Here is a 14,991-nt window from a genome sequence, read left to right as displayed (position 1 = left end):
GAACCTGCTGAATCCATACAGTCAGACATCTCAACATTGAAAATTCTGGCAGAAAAGTATGAATTTGGTGCCCTCATTGACAAGCTTGGTGGAGTCTGTAGTGAGTGGAGACTGTGTAATGTGTAAGCTGCTGCTACATGAAAAAAATCTTAACAGTGGAATCTGTTATTAATATTGAACAGTCCGAGAGGAGCACTAATGGATTAAGAAACACAGAATCCCTACAGCGCAGAACAAGACCATTCAGCCCATCAAGTCTGCACCAGCTCTATGAAAGAACATCCCAGCCAGGCCCTCTCCTCTGCCCTGTTCCCCGTGACCCCACACATTTAGAATGGTCAGTCCACCTAACCCATGCATCTTTGGACTGTGGAAGGAAACCCACCCAAACATGAGGAGAACATGAAAACTCCACACACTCACCCAAAGCTGGAATTGAACCCGGGTCCCTGATGCTGTGAGGCAGCAGTGCTAATCACTGTGGAGAGAAGCTGAAGTCTTTTCAGTACGAAACACACCCTGCTCAAACCACAAAGGTCAGCACCCACAAACAACTAGCTATTGATTTGCATTTAACCAGCGCCTTGATAACTGTGGTAAACAAAATCACTTTGCCAAGCGTTATAGGTCAAAGCAGATTGGCAGCCGCAAGCCTAATCAACCAAGTACTGTTAAAAGATATGCTGCATCCAGTTACCTCCCCAAAGCTCAGCAAAGTATAAACAAAGTGAAAGAGCTGGAGATAAAATAAAACTCTGAGCTCTTTGAAGCATTCCACTGTGAAAGTATTGACCTCATCACTGAAAAGTCATAGTCATCTATGGTGCAGAATGAGGCCATTTGGCCCATCAAGCCTGCACTGACAACAATCACACCTATCCTCATATTTTTTTTATTCATTCGTGGAACATTGGCATCATTGGCTGGCCAGCATTTATTGCCCATTCCTAGTTGCCCTTTGATGGCAATTGAGTGCCAACCACATATTTACCTTGCTAATCCCCCTGATGTGAACGGGCAATTTAATATGACCAATCCACCTAACCTGTACATTTTTGGAGTGTGGGAGGAAACCGGAGCACCTGAAGGAAACCCACGTAGACACAGGGAGAACGTACAAAGTCCACACAGATAGTCACCTGAGCCCGGAATTGAATCTGGGTCACTGGCGCCATGAGGCAGCAGTGCTAACCACTGTGCCACCGTGCCGCCCAAGGGCAAAATATTCACAACGCTCAACGTTACTCACAATAAGGCCAAATTGAAAATCAAAGTTGATACTGGGGCAAAATGTAGTGTTTTTTGAAAAGACTACTGAAGAAAATCGAGCCTATGCTTTATTTGATTCCACCAACAAAGTGAACCTTGCTGCTTATGGTGGATAGATCATACATACAGTCACCTTGGACTGCATACAGGGCAAGTTTCAATTCCACAAAGCCAACCAGTTACTAAACCACTACTGGGTCTCCCTGACAGTACAGTACTCAGACTGATCCACCTTTGGCTAGACATGCCCTTACAGCAACAAGCACCAGAGGTGCAGGAATACAGCCACTTGTTTGACGATGATGTCATTGGGAAGCTCCTTGTCATATATTACAGGATGTTGGATGATTCAGTGTCAACCACTGTCTGCACTGCAAGAGTATCCATTGCCATGAAACAGAAAGTGATAGACAAACTAGGCAGAGTGGCAAGACTGGGTGTTATAGCCTCCATACATGAAGCCAAAGAATGAGTCTCCGCAATGAAGAAAGATAGCATAAGCAGAATTTGTATTGATACCATCCATTTTAACGAAGCACCGCTGAGACCTCACCATCCACTGAAGACAGTGGAACAGACCATAGCAGACATGTCTAATGTCAAGGTCTTCAGCATCTTGGAAGGAAAATGCAGATTCTGGCAAATCCTGCTTGATGAAAATCCTCGAGGTTTACGATGTTCATGTCTCCAGTCAGCAGATACTGATTCCTGCAAATGCTCTATGGACATTCCACTGGTAGTAATGTTTTCCAAAGGTCCATGGAACAGTTCTACGTGGGGCAATCTTGTGAAACCATTGGTGATGGCATCCTAATTTGGGAACGCCCAGTGGAGGAGCATGATGAACGTTTGCTTTTGGTCCTCAACAGAATCCAAACCATACATTTGAAGCAAAACCTTGCTAAATGTAAATTCAGAGTTAGTGAGGTCCCCTATGTGGGCCACCTACTGTCTGCTGATGGTGTGAAACCAGACCCAGACAAGACAAAGACTATACGGCAGTTTTCCACTCCTGATGACAAACATGTGCTGCAGCGTTTTCTCGGCATAACAAATTATCTATCAAAGTTAATTCCTTGCTACAACAAAGCACCCCTGCACTAAATTTTTCACCAGGATGCGGAACGGTGCTAGCAGGAGCACCACAACAGTACGTTCAACAGACTCAAGAACCTGGTCAGCTCTTGCAGAGTTACAATACTTCGATATCTGAACACCTGTCATGTTATCAGCAGATGTGTCTCAGGTTGGAGCAGTGTGTATCCAGAATGGCAGACCAGTGGGTTTTGCATCAAGCACCCTCACTGACACTGAAACTTGCTATGCCCTGAAAGAACTCCTCACCTTTGTCTTCACCTGTCAAACATTTTATGACTTCATTTACAGATGCCCACCCACCATTGAACTGATCACTAGCAGCTCATCACCATTCTTTAAAAAGCCCTTCCGTACTGCATCACCATGCCTGCAGTGAATGATGCTGCAACCACAGTGTGATCTACCAGTGTGGTAAGGAACTGGATTTAACAGCTGCCATTTCTAGGATTCACCTATCCACCACTGAGCACGCTGAGTGTTAGGACACCAACATTATGGCAATGCAAGTGCTGTCGTCACAGAGAGCTGATGAAGTCAAAGCTGCCTTGCATATGAACTACACATGTAGACAACTTCACAACATCATCATGATGGGCTGGCCTGCAATGCATGAGAGCTTTGTATTTTTTGCACCATGAGAGAAGTGTTAACTGTGCATGAAAGACTGAGACTGTGTGGCCAGAGAAGGCAAAGGAAACTATACATACTGGCCATCACTATATAGTGACACAGAGGGGGAGGTGTCTAGGTGTGCACTATGCAATGCGCTCAAGCCTCATCAAACTAAAGAACCATTGCTCATGAGGTCCCGGACCTCCCATGGTCACTCACCACAGCAGATGTATTCAGTTGGAATGGGAAACAACATCTGGTTGATTCATTCTTAGTTTGGTTTGAAGTTGATTAATTACCTGAGATGAACAAGACCACAGTAATCCGGAAGCTGAAGTGACACTTTGCCGTGCACTGCTCAGTCTGCTCAATTCGGCAAGGGAAGGTCTGCCCTCACCAGCACAGAGAATGTTCTCCAGATGCACCAGAAGCATGACCCCTGAAAGAGCTATTGTGGCTGGAATTTTCCCAGCACGCCCACCCCGATTCCGGGGGCGGGCAAGGCTCGGAGAACAGCATTCTCCATTGGCCTTGGGAAGGATCTTATGAAACTCAGGCAGACGTGCCGATAAAATTCCACCCTATGATTATAATACCTGCAACTCCGGACTCTGAAATTGGGTCAGACAGTCAGAATGCAAACTACGCGGGGTTATGACACACAGGCTGTTGTTCACAGCTATGTTCCCCAACCCAATAACTACATGGTCACCTCAGATGGCACCATCTATGTCCAGAATGGAGTCATCGGCTTCAGGTACCTGAACAAACCCTGTTAAGTACCACAGAGGCTGACACACCAGGCGGGATTTTATGGCCTCACTCGTCCTGAAACTGTAACATCTCGCCTGATTTCAATGGATCTTCCCATTGGCCGCCCCTCGCCCGCCCCGACTTCTGTGATGGGCAGGGTGGTAAAATTCCAGCCACTGAGTTCGTAGTCCATGCCACCCACACCAGCTGAGGCCCTTCCTGTTGCCAATGTAATAAACCCTGCAGCCTCCATGCCCATCCCAGGCTCACCAGGTGCTATTTGCCATGTGGACAATAACCCTCCCAGGGACAGTTAATGTGTGTTATTGCACACTCGGGGAGCTGAGTAGACCAAAACCAAGGTTAGGGACTATGTACCTGCCTAAATATAGATATATATGTTGTTTCTGAAAATGGAAGGAGGGGAGGAGGGACACATTTTGAGTTTTGTGCCAGCTTTAGTTCAAGCTCATGTTCTGTGCACTCAAGATCTCCATTTTATTTTTACTGCTATTTTCCATGCTATTTTTTCATGCAGTTACAGATTGTCCTAACTAAAATGGGGAAGATGTAGAATGGATTCATTTACACATTGCCAAGTGTTCTGTGCATGGGTAGTGATTTGGGATCATGTGGGAAGCACACTCCCACATGGCTGCAGTCACAACAGGAAGAAGCAGTAGAGTGCTTCAGTTAACAAACTCTCTAAGCTATCACCTGTGTCCTCATTCACACGTAACCATACAACGTAACTTGGGACTCTGAAGATAGCCACTTGCAGCAAAGTTCAGCTGGCTTTTAACCCTTGTGGGCTTAATACATAATGGATTCCTCATTTGCCCTTGGTCCCTTGATAGAGAAATCCTCACATTTTTACCAAATATTAATTAAAGGTTTCACTATACTGCACATAATGTCAGTCATGGCTGCTACAGTTCAGGCCCTTCTTTCTGCATAAGCTGTGCAGAATCAGTCCCGTGAATTTACATGATCTTTGCTGTGTGGTGGCAGTTAGATCACTGAGTTTATCCTGATTAACATACAACTCAGACCAGTTTTGATCTAGGGAAGAGTAAAATAATAGACCATCGCACACAATACGTAACTACTTCTTCATAGGGCAGTACAGTGAACAGCCTTACCAAAACACCCAATGATTCAAAATACAATATGAGACCTGAAAAATCTCTTGAAGTATATTTGACATCCCCTGTATTGTAACAGAGTTCATTGTTCAAAGATTTTATGGAGCTTTTCAACAGAGGATCCTCTGTAACATTTTGGTAGTGTAAGTGAAAATAAGAGGAACAATACAAGTGGTGGATTTGAACAATAGCATTTATTTTTAAGAATTAACCATTGCTGTAATTTTAAGAATTTTAACCATTGCTGAATTTCTTTCAGCCACTGGACTTTGAAACCAAGAGAACACACAGTCTGCTGCTGGAGGCAGTCAATAAACACGTTGACCCGCAGTTTGAAAATCTCAGATCCTTCAAGGACTGGACCAGTGTCAGGGTGATGGTGAAGGATGTCAATGAGCCACCTGAGTTTGTGTTGCAGACGAATGTGATAGACGTTCAAGAGGATGCCCATGTTGGAAGTGTCATTGGTTCTATAACTGCACGGGATCCTGACTTAACAAACAGTCCCATCAGGTACAGGCTTTTTCATTCCTATTGCCTCAGATGTGTGTGTGGAAGTAGGACTTGAGCCAAATATCTGTTTGCCATCTCTGTGCGTGTAAATTTATAGGTTCATATGTGTTGGAAATGCTTCATTAAATAAATAATCATTCACCACATGAACTATTGAACATAAAAATAAGAATGTTATGCTTCTGTTATACAGGGCATTGGTGAGGCCACAGCTCAAATTTAAGGAAGTAAATGCATTGGAGTTGTTTCAGAGGAAATTTTCTAGATTGATACCTGGAATGAGCGGGTTGGTCTGATGAGGAAAGGTCAGAAAGGCTGTGCCTGTTTCCACTAGAATTGAGAAGAGTGAGAGGTGACTTGACTGAGATCCTGAACGGTCTTGACAAGGTGGACGTGGAAAGGGTGTTTTCTCTTGTGGGTGAGTCCAGAACGAGGGGGCTCTGTTTTAAAATTAGGGATTGGTCTTATAGGACAGAGATGTGGAAACAAATATTGTCTCACAGGTTGTGCGACTTTGGAACTCTGTGCCTCAGAAGGCAATGAAGGCGGGGTCACTGAATATTCTTAAAGCGGAAGTAGATAGATTCTTGTTAGGCAAGGGAATCAAACATTATCAGGGATAGATGATGTGGTGATTGTCCCCTTACTCTGCTCAGTTGCTCTTAAAGGGACAATGTTTATCCATTTAAAGGTAACACAGGTGGAAAATGGGAGACTCAACACAAACAGATCAGCCATGATCTGGAACAGGCTTGAGGGGCCAAACGGCCAAATTCTGCCCATATTTTATATGGTCATACATTTGCAACCAAAGTTAATGTTAGTTCAATGGGTCGTATTCTCCGCTCTGAGTCAGAAGCTTATGAGTTCAAATCCCACCCTAGACATTTGAGCAGTGTCCAAGTTGACACTGTCACCTTTCAGACCAGACCGTGCAGTGTTCTCAGATGGACAAGGAAGATCCCGTGGCCCTGTTTGAAGAAAATTTATTTCAGGTGTCCTTGTCCTATTTATCCCACATTATCTGGTCATTGCCTTATTTGTGGGAGCTTGCTGTGTGGAAATTGGTTGCCAGATTGGTGTATGATTGAAGGCAGTTTGCTACAATAGTTTGCGATAACTAACTTCTCACTTAAGAGAGAAGTTAGTAGTCAGCCACGTTGAAATGGGGCTGGAATCACATAGCTCATGTAAAGACAACAGGATTTCTTCCCAAAAGGATATGAGTGAAACATGGAAATTTATAAAATTTTATGGATGAAATTTCCCAATCTGGAGACGAAGTGCAATGGCGGCAGGAAAGTTGGCATGATTCTTGCTGGATACTGGGTAATCCTCCACTTTTTAGCTCATTAATTATGTCTCACTGAGGAGCTCGGCAAATCATTTGGCAGGGCAGGCAGGAAGTCACCTCATGGGGTTGAAGTTCCTGTCACCATATTTAAAAGGCAACCAGACAGACATTCACTCAATGCAGGCCAGAAGGTCCACATTACTCCTCCAGATTCCTTGCGGCCACAGCTCGTGTTGAAGAAGCTGGAAGATTTGAGCAACCACATTCTGGGACATACAAGGGCACCTCTGGCATTGCCTTTCACTCATCTCTACATAATAGTATGGACAGTGATATATCCATGGTCAGGCCAGTGCTTGCCACTGCAGTGGATCATGTTCAAGTGGTCCTGCTGCCTCTTGCTGCTCAGGCATTTGCTCCTCATGGCCTTGTGTCAACCTGTGATAGGCTGTCATTCTTCTCACCAAAATCAGAGCTATTATTAAGGCAGGGTTGCCTGCAGCCTGCATCACCGATGCCTCAGTGGATGTGTGAAAGGATTGAAGTGATTCATTTAGTGAGCATGTCCTTTTTAGGTTTCCCTCTGTCACAAAACCAACAGGCTAAGCCCTTCACCTGGCCTCCGTCTAAATATGGTAACCCCCACCCCTTTTCAGGTAAAGGACACCCTGGAGGAGCAGAGATGGGTATGCCTCTCATTCGTACACAAATGCGTATGAAAACCTGGTTTTACCAGAGTGATATAAGCCATGTGCAGGATGCCTCAAACGGACACTTTTCCACTTAAGAACATAAGAACATAAGAAATAGGAGCAGGAGTAGGCCATCTAGCCCCTTGAGCCTGCCCCGCCATTCAATAAGATCATGGCTGATCTGAAGTGGATCAGTTCCACTTACCCGGCTGATCCCTATAACCCCTAATTCCATTACATATCAGGAATCCATCTATCCGTGATTTAAACATATTCAACGAGGTAGCCTCCACCACTTCAGTGGGCAGAGAATTCCAGAGATTCACCACCCTCTGAGAGAAGAAGTTCCTCCTCAACTCTGTCCTAAACCGACCCCCCTTTATTTTGAGGCTGTGCCCTCTAGTTCTAGTATCCTTTCTAAGTGGAAAGAATCTCTCCAGCTCTACCCTATCCAGCCCCTTCATTATCTTATAGGTCTCTATAAGATCCCCCCTCAGCCTTCTAAATTCCAACGAATACAAACCCAATCTGCTCAGTCTCTCCTCATAATCAACACCCCTCATCTCTGGTATCAACCTGGTGAACCTTCTCTGCACTCCCTCCAAGGCCAATATATCCTTCCGCAAATAAGGGGACCAATACTGCACACAGTATTCCAGCTGCGGCCTCACCAATGCCCTGTACAGATGCAGAAAGACATCTCTGCTTTTATATTCTATCCCCCTTGCGATATAGGCCAACACTTGTTTCCACTACTCTTGGAACTCCACAGAGAGACCATTACCTTTGCAGAACAGAAAGAATAACTGCATGATTTCTCATCAGCCATGATCATTCACTCGGAAGGATGGAGGTGTAGAGTCTCAAAATGACTGCCATCCAACAGCCGTTTCCCCTGAAGGCATCCACATCCATCCCTCCCTGCCTCTGACTTCAGCCAATGGCAAGTGTCACAGAATGTGCAGCAGCTCTTCACCTTACTGAGATCTCAATGTTAGACCCATGAATTAGGAGTGAACCTGCTGCAATGTGGGCTTCACTATAAATGGAACACAGCTGAGCCTCTTTGACATCCAGTTGCCCCATAATTATTACGGTGTCCCTTTAGTTAGCCATTTGTGCTGATCTTGAACTTCACCCACCCAAAAAGACTCTCCCCCCACCGTAAAGGATCTCTCTGACTGATGAACTGTTTGGAAAAATGGTGCATGTTACCTTTCAAATTTGGTCCACCACCTTCTATCCTCCCACTGTGACCCAGCAATGTCCCCCAATCACCATAGACCTACCCAATGTCCCCAGCCCTCCTCCCTCTGTCACCTTGGACTCTATCACAATTCATTTTCACATTCCTTCCCTCTCCTCAATGCCAATACCAGTTAGCATACACATACCCATCCTGCCCCTGCTGCTGCCCCCTCCTGTTATCTGAACAACCTGTTTTGCACCCATCTGTCACCCATCCAATAAGACCTTCACCCACCAGCTTCACCATGGAACTACTGGTAGAAACACTCACCAGACTCACTCTGGAAGTACTGGGAGAAAAGAAGGAGAAAACATCTACGGAGCTCAAAGTCTTGGAACAGCTGAAGCTCACCAGCTGCACTCCACTTATAAAGTTAAAGTTTATTTATTAGTCATAAGTAAGGCTTACATTAACACTGCAATGAAGTTTCTGTGAAATTCCCCTAGTCGCCACAGTCCAGCGCCTATTCGGGCCAAAACACAAATTTGTCTTTCAGCACGTCTTTCAGAATGTGGGAGGAAACTGGAACACCTGCAGGAAACCCTCGCAGACACGGGGAGAACGTGCAAACTCCACACAGACAGTGACCCAAGCCAGGAATCGAACCTGGGTCCCTGGAGCTGTGATGCAGCAGTGCTAACCACTACCATGCCACCCCGGTCATATACAGTTGTAAAACTGAAACATCTAAATTCTCGATGAAAGGGAACTGAATTTGGAGGAAGAGCTTAATTTCAGCAAGGTGCCCCTTAATGAATATGCATGAGATGCTAATGCATGCAAATAGAGTTCCTGACGGAAAGCTGAAATTGCCGTTGACTCACCTTGAAGTCGGGAGAACAATTTAACCCGCCATTGGCAAACCTATTTTTTTGCCTCCCACCAAATTAAGTGCTCCTATCCATGATCCCATGATTCCTGCTTTGGTAGGAGGAGAAAATTCTGCCCTCTGACTCTAGGGCTTTTAATGGCCCAAATCTTCCAGATGTGTGACCCAAAATGTGCTTCAGGATCCTACAGAAGACCCAAAATGCTGACTTCAGTGGGAACTGCCTGAAATATGAGCTTCAAATGAGCAATTCCCATACTCCCCGAGTTCCTCCATGAATCCTTCCAAATCTGAGTTAGAGTTCGAGACTTCAGACCTTTTCAACTTACTTAACTGAATAGTTGCCCAGAAAATGCTAGGCATGTTAAATGTTAGGGTCCTGCACCAGGATCCCAAATTACATTAGGACGCCGGACAAGACCCCAACAATTTTTCTACTGTGGCATAAATGTGAGGAAAGGAAACTTCCTTTCAAGAATGATTCCACTGACAAATTAGGGATTTTAAAAAAATATTAGAATAAACTTTATTTAATAATCCAATTTAAATATTAACATTAGCAAAGTTACAGTTGGACAATATTTAAAATTGAAAGGAAGCAACTTTACTTTCTAGCTAATGATAGTTTCAGTTCCAAATAAGCAATTTTCCTCTTACAGACTTAAAGTCCATTAGCTCTATCTCAGTAACAATTTCCTAGCTGTAAATAAGTTATTTACTTACTTTCACACCCTTGAGCTAAATGTTTTCCAAACACTGACTGCGTCAGAATAAATCTGAAATTTTAAACATTCCCCTTAAACAAGAAAAAAAACTATATATATATTATATATATATTAATTGTGCTTGTATCGTCACATAGACTAACTCCTGGGTAACTACAGAACTGACCCCACCCCCCTGAATCATTTGCTAACATCCTCCCGAAAACCCCAACTACCCCTCCCCAACCACCTGACTACTTCACTGCCATCTGGCAAAACCACCTCACCCCTAACCAGACCTGACGAGCTTCCAACCTGACTACCATTCCCAACCTGACCTTCTCCTCACACATCTGCCACTCCACCTATTTACCTTATACCCACTCACTCATTCATCTACTCATTCATTCAAGCTTCACTAATATTCATATGAGACATTTAAACTTACCATATGGCAACTACTGCCATAAAGAGGGGGTGTGTCTTGTCCTCCCCCCACATTCCCTCCCCATCCCCGATGCTACAGCACTGTGATGGGGTTCTGTGAGGGAAGCCGCATTCTACATTTCTGGAGAAACAAGCCTCGGAAGACCCGGCAAGAAATACAGCGCAGCATTTAGATATGGAAGAGTTTGGAGAGCCCATCCAGCATTCTTAATCGGACAGAGAACCTGTCCACATGCTAGTATCAGGGGTGCCCTCTTGAAAATCCCAATTAGTTACCCTTAGGACAAGATTGGCACCTGGAAACAGTCCCATCCTATGTTTCTTGCACCCTGAGGGAAAATTCAGTCCTTTGTGTCCTCCTCACTTACTTTCCCACACAGCTTTGCAGTACTGTTGGAATACAAAAGTGACTATGGATTGTTTAACATAAGATCCAACAAAACCTCTTTATTACAGTGGAACAGACTCAATGGGCTGAATGCCCTCTCCTCCTATTCCTATGGCTTGATCACATCACCACTGACTCTGACAAGCGTATTTCATCATAGAACTCAATTGCAATTTGTCATAACTAACATTGGGCCTTGTCTGAGTGCTTGGCCAGTTTAAACGTCCAATCAAACTCAACTGTTTTAGCTTTCCTTGGATGCATGATCATCTTTCTGAGGGGACCTGGCCTGATTATCAGGGCATGATTAACACTTTCTAAACTGGATTGGTGATTCGAGGTCACTCCCAATCTAGTGCAATTAATGTCAAACCATGTATATTTAAATATTTCTGAAGTCTGACTTCCCATCTTAAATTCCATTTTGTCATAATATCAGTTTGTTAGATGTCTCAATGAGGTCATCTTGAGGCTTGGATATTTAAACATGAACTGTCTATTGTTAGTCTTTAATTACAGATCACAGATCACTATCATGTATGGTGCTGTTCACCATGCAGGTCGGCTTCAGAGTGTTCTCTCTGAGTCTATTACCATGTGACTCCATCCATCATACCATGGATGATACTACTGCCCATCCCATTTCAATGGCATGCAGGCACATAATACAACAGCTTTTATCTTATTTATAACAAATTACATAAATTCTGCAGAACCTCTCCATGGAAATTCATTGATGTACATCATAAAGAAACATATGCATTTCTCTTTGTGATAGCAGCAGAACATTGCTGGTTCTGTTTTCAGCTTAATACAATGTACTTTTAGCAAGACAGACCTTGCTGAGGAAGACTATAATCTACAAACACATTTGTTCAAATTCCACAGCTCCCTTTCTATATCACTGCTTTCTTTACGTGGTTTAAAAACAGTTTGCTTTGAAATTTTTCACCCTGCAAAAATGTAGCTGTTATATCGATGGACATACATTCCCACAAAAACACATTGCTAAGAAAGCTAAGAAAATCTTCAGGATCACTTTCCCTACTCTCTAACATATTGATCACTAACTCTCTCTTTGAAATCCCAAGCCAATAGTCTAACTTTAGTTTTTATGCCCCATCAGGAAGGAATTTTTCCCTACATATGCTCCTGTGTGATAAGGCTTGCTTTCTGTGCTCACCTTACAATTCTCACATCCCTCCATTCACTGGACTCTTCTGTTATGTATGTTACCCCGGTGCTGACTTTCAGTAGTTGCCTTTTGGGATAAATTGCCCTATTATGTAAATTGCTATAACGCTTTATGTCATCATCCAGCCCTTTATGAACTGCACTCTGCTCTTCATAACTGTCAAATTTATTAGCACATGAGGTGTAGGATGCCTCCATCACCTTCCACTAATTGCTCAGATTCTGCAAATTTATAATGAATCCCAATTAACCATGATGAATGTTTGACCCAACCCAAGTTTCACCCAAATGTTGGAGAATTACTGTCTTCCCATCATGCCCTACTACTTTGCCTGGCCCTTTCCACTCTTTGCGGCTCTATTTTATCGTGTACTAAACCTCCAGGGTTAATATTTATCTCTGATGGCCTTATGCAATGCTCCAAGGTTCAAATTTTCTTTAGATTTCTTCCAGTGATCAATTAATATGGACTGTAGTTCTCCCAACCATTTGAAGTGAATATTTTGCACGGACAGCCCTCATCAGGGCAGATATTAGCTTACAAATTAGTTGTTCAACTAAGATCTTATGGAGCATCTCATCGATCACCATGTGATTTTTTTCACAATGCCCATTAGTGAAGGAGATTCCAGATGCAGTGTTTATTACAACAATGTTCATATCTTCATACATATCTCTAAATCCATAATTGGCAAATTCTCCCCCTTAGGAATTTAGCTGGTGCCTCCAGTCCCGTCCCTATCCATTTTACCATGATTTTGTCCACAGTCAATCTTGTCTTTATCCTGTATTACTGTAAACAGAGTGAATCTTGTTGACATGTCTCTGTGATGTAAAGTGAAAATGTTTCTGAGCTTGTCCCATACCTTTCAATCTGTAGCTACTACCTTATTAAAGTTAATTGAAAATTGGAGACTTACAATAGGCTGTGATAGTGTCCTCTAATACTTTTACCAGGTATCACATTTTTCACTCGTCTTTTCAATAAGTAATATGTACTCATCATCAACTACTTCTTCCTCCTTTAATAGAATTTTTAACCTGTGCAAAGGGGAATGAACAAATTGCAAACGTAACTTTAAACAATTTGTTTTCTTTCTCTCAAACTCCTATCACCTGATGCCATTAAAACACATTTGACATTCTAATTAGAGGTGCCAGGGTTTGTAATTCAGTAATGTCCTGATTGCGTAAATTAAAGTGAAGTTTATTTGTTAGTCACAAGTAGGCTTACATCAACACTGCAATGAAGTTACTGTGAAAATCCCCTCGTCACCACACTCCACCTGTTCGGGAGAATTTAGCATGGCCAATGCACCTAACCAGCATATCTTTCGGGCTGTGGGAGGAAACCGGGCCACCCAGAGGAAACCCACGCAGACACGGAAAGAATGTGCAGACTCCACACAGACAGTGACCCAAGCCAGGAATCAAACTCGGGTTCCAAATTGAAAATTTACCAACTTTCTAAAGACAATCACTTCATTTTCCAGGTCAAATTTTATTTGTGCTCAGTGGTAACAATATTTCACTCGATAAAGATACCAATCTATTAAAGTGGCTTACTCCAGTCATTTTACATGGAATCACTCATCATTTGAGTGATTTTAGCATATTATCATCTGATGCCTGAAGCAAGTAGAATTTTCATATTCACTGACCTTTCTTTGATCCTAACTACTGAGTGAACCCAAATAATGGGGGCGATTCTCCCATCGCAACCCGCAAATTTTCTGGCGGATCCGGTCGGGAGAATCGTGTGTCGGCCATGTCGCAGGTTTCGCACATGCGTTGGGGACACATGTGCGTCTCCCAGAGCCAGAGAACAGGCGCAGTCGGGACTGCACTGGAAACCGGCAGGAAGCGAGGTAAAAGATGTTAATCTGTTTTAAATATATTTTAAATGTAGTTTACCTGTGATTATCGGGCCCGGCAAGTTCCGTGCCAGGCCCGATAGCATCTCCCACCCCACCAGGAGTACTTCACTCTGGCGGGGTTTAGAGTGGCTCCCCCACTTGTGGGGAAATAGCGGGAGACCCTGCCAGAGTGAAGGGGGGCAATCAGAGCCCCCCAGGAGTTCAGATGGCAGGGGGGTGATGCCCCCTGGGCATAGGCACCCTGGCAGTGCCAGCCTGTGTGCCCTGGCACTGCCCAAGTGGCAAAGTGCCCATGCTGAGGGGGCACCTTGGCACTGGCCACTGCCATGAGGCAGTGCCAAGGGGGGCAGGGCCTATTATGGGCGGAGCCTAGGAAGAGATTGCTGGGGGTGGGGCGCCCCACTGCATCTCTGGGCTTGAGGTAGACCAGTGATTGGGGCAGGCTGGGGGAGTGGTCTGCTGGGGGGGGGGAGGTCTGCCTCCCATCGGGGGGTGGGGGGGTCTGCTGTGGTGGGGGGGATCGCCACTGCTAGGGGGGGGTGGGCTGGACATCGGGGCGCTTTGAGACCTGGGGGGGTGGTGGGGGCTGGCCCAGGAATTGTTGTAGAAGCTGCGATCGGGACGTGGGGGGCACTGGAGGGGCAGCACTGCGATGGTCCCGGGCTGGCCAGCGATTGAGCTGGCCAGCAAACGGGGAGACTGACAGATTGGGGCCACTGCGCATGCACAGAGTTCCAGAGCTGTCAGACTCTGGCGCGAATAGGCCCCGCCCCCCTGAGTTTTTAATTATATTCATGATTGTGACCTCTGCAGTGCACAGAGTGGGGAGATTCGGGTCTGACGTTGCACTGAAAAAAACTGGCATGATCTAGACCAGTTTTCTCGCCAATTCAGCACTTTTGGGAGAATCGCCCCCAACATTTCAAT

At 44.5% G+C, this 14,991-nt stretch overlaps 1 protein-coding gene across 1 annotated transcript in view; it reads left to right on the top strand.

Moving 5' to 3' along the window:
* cdh22 (cadherin 22) overlaps nt 1–14,991 on the top strand; it is a 767,168-nt gene that overhangs the window by 456,121 nt on the left and 296,056 nt on the right. Inside the window, exon 6 of the mRNA XM_078236055.1 lies at nt 5,137–5,390. Within this exon, the coding sequence (XP_078092181.1) occupies nt 5,137–5,390 (254 nt within the window). The remainder of the gene's footprint in view (nt 1–5,136; nt 5,391–14,991) is intronic.

Source organism: Mustelus asterias, chromosome 20 (assembly GCF_964213995.1).
Source record: "Mustelus asterias chromosome 20, sMusAst1.hap1.1, whole genome shotgun sequence".
NCBI classification, from domain to species: domain Eukaryota; kingdom Metazoa; phylum Chordata; class Chondrichthyes; order Carcharhiniformes; family Triakidae; genus Mustelus; species Mustelus asterias.
The sequence above is the reverse complement of the archived record's forward strand: the minus strand, read 5'-3'. Positions and strand labels throughout refer to the sequence as shown.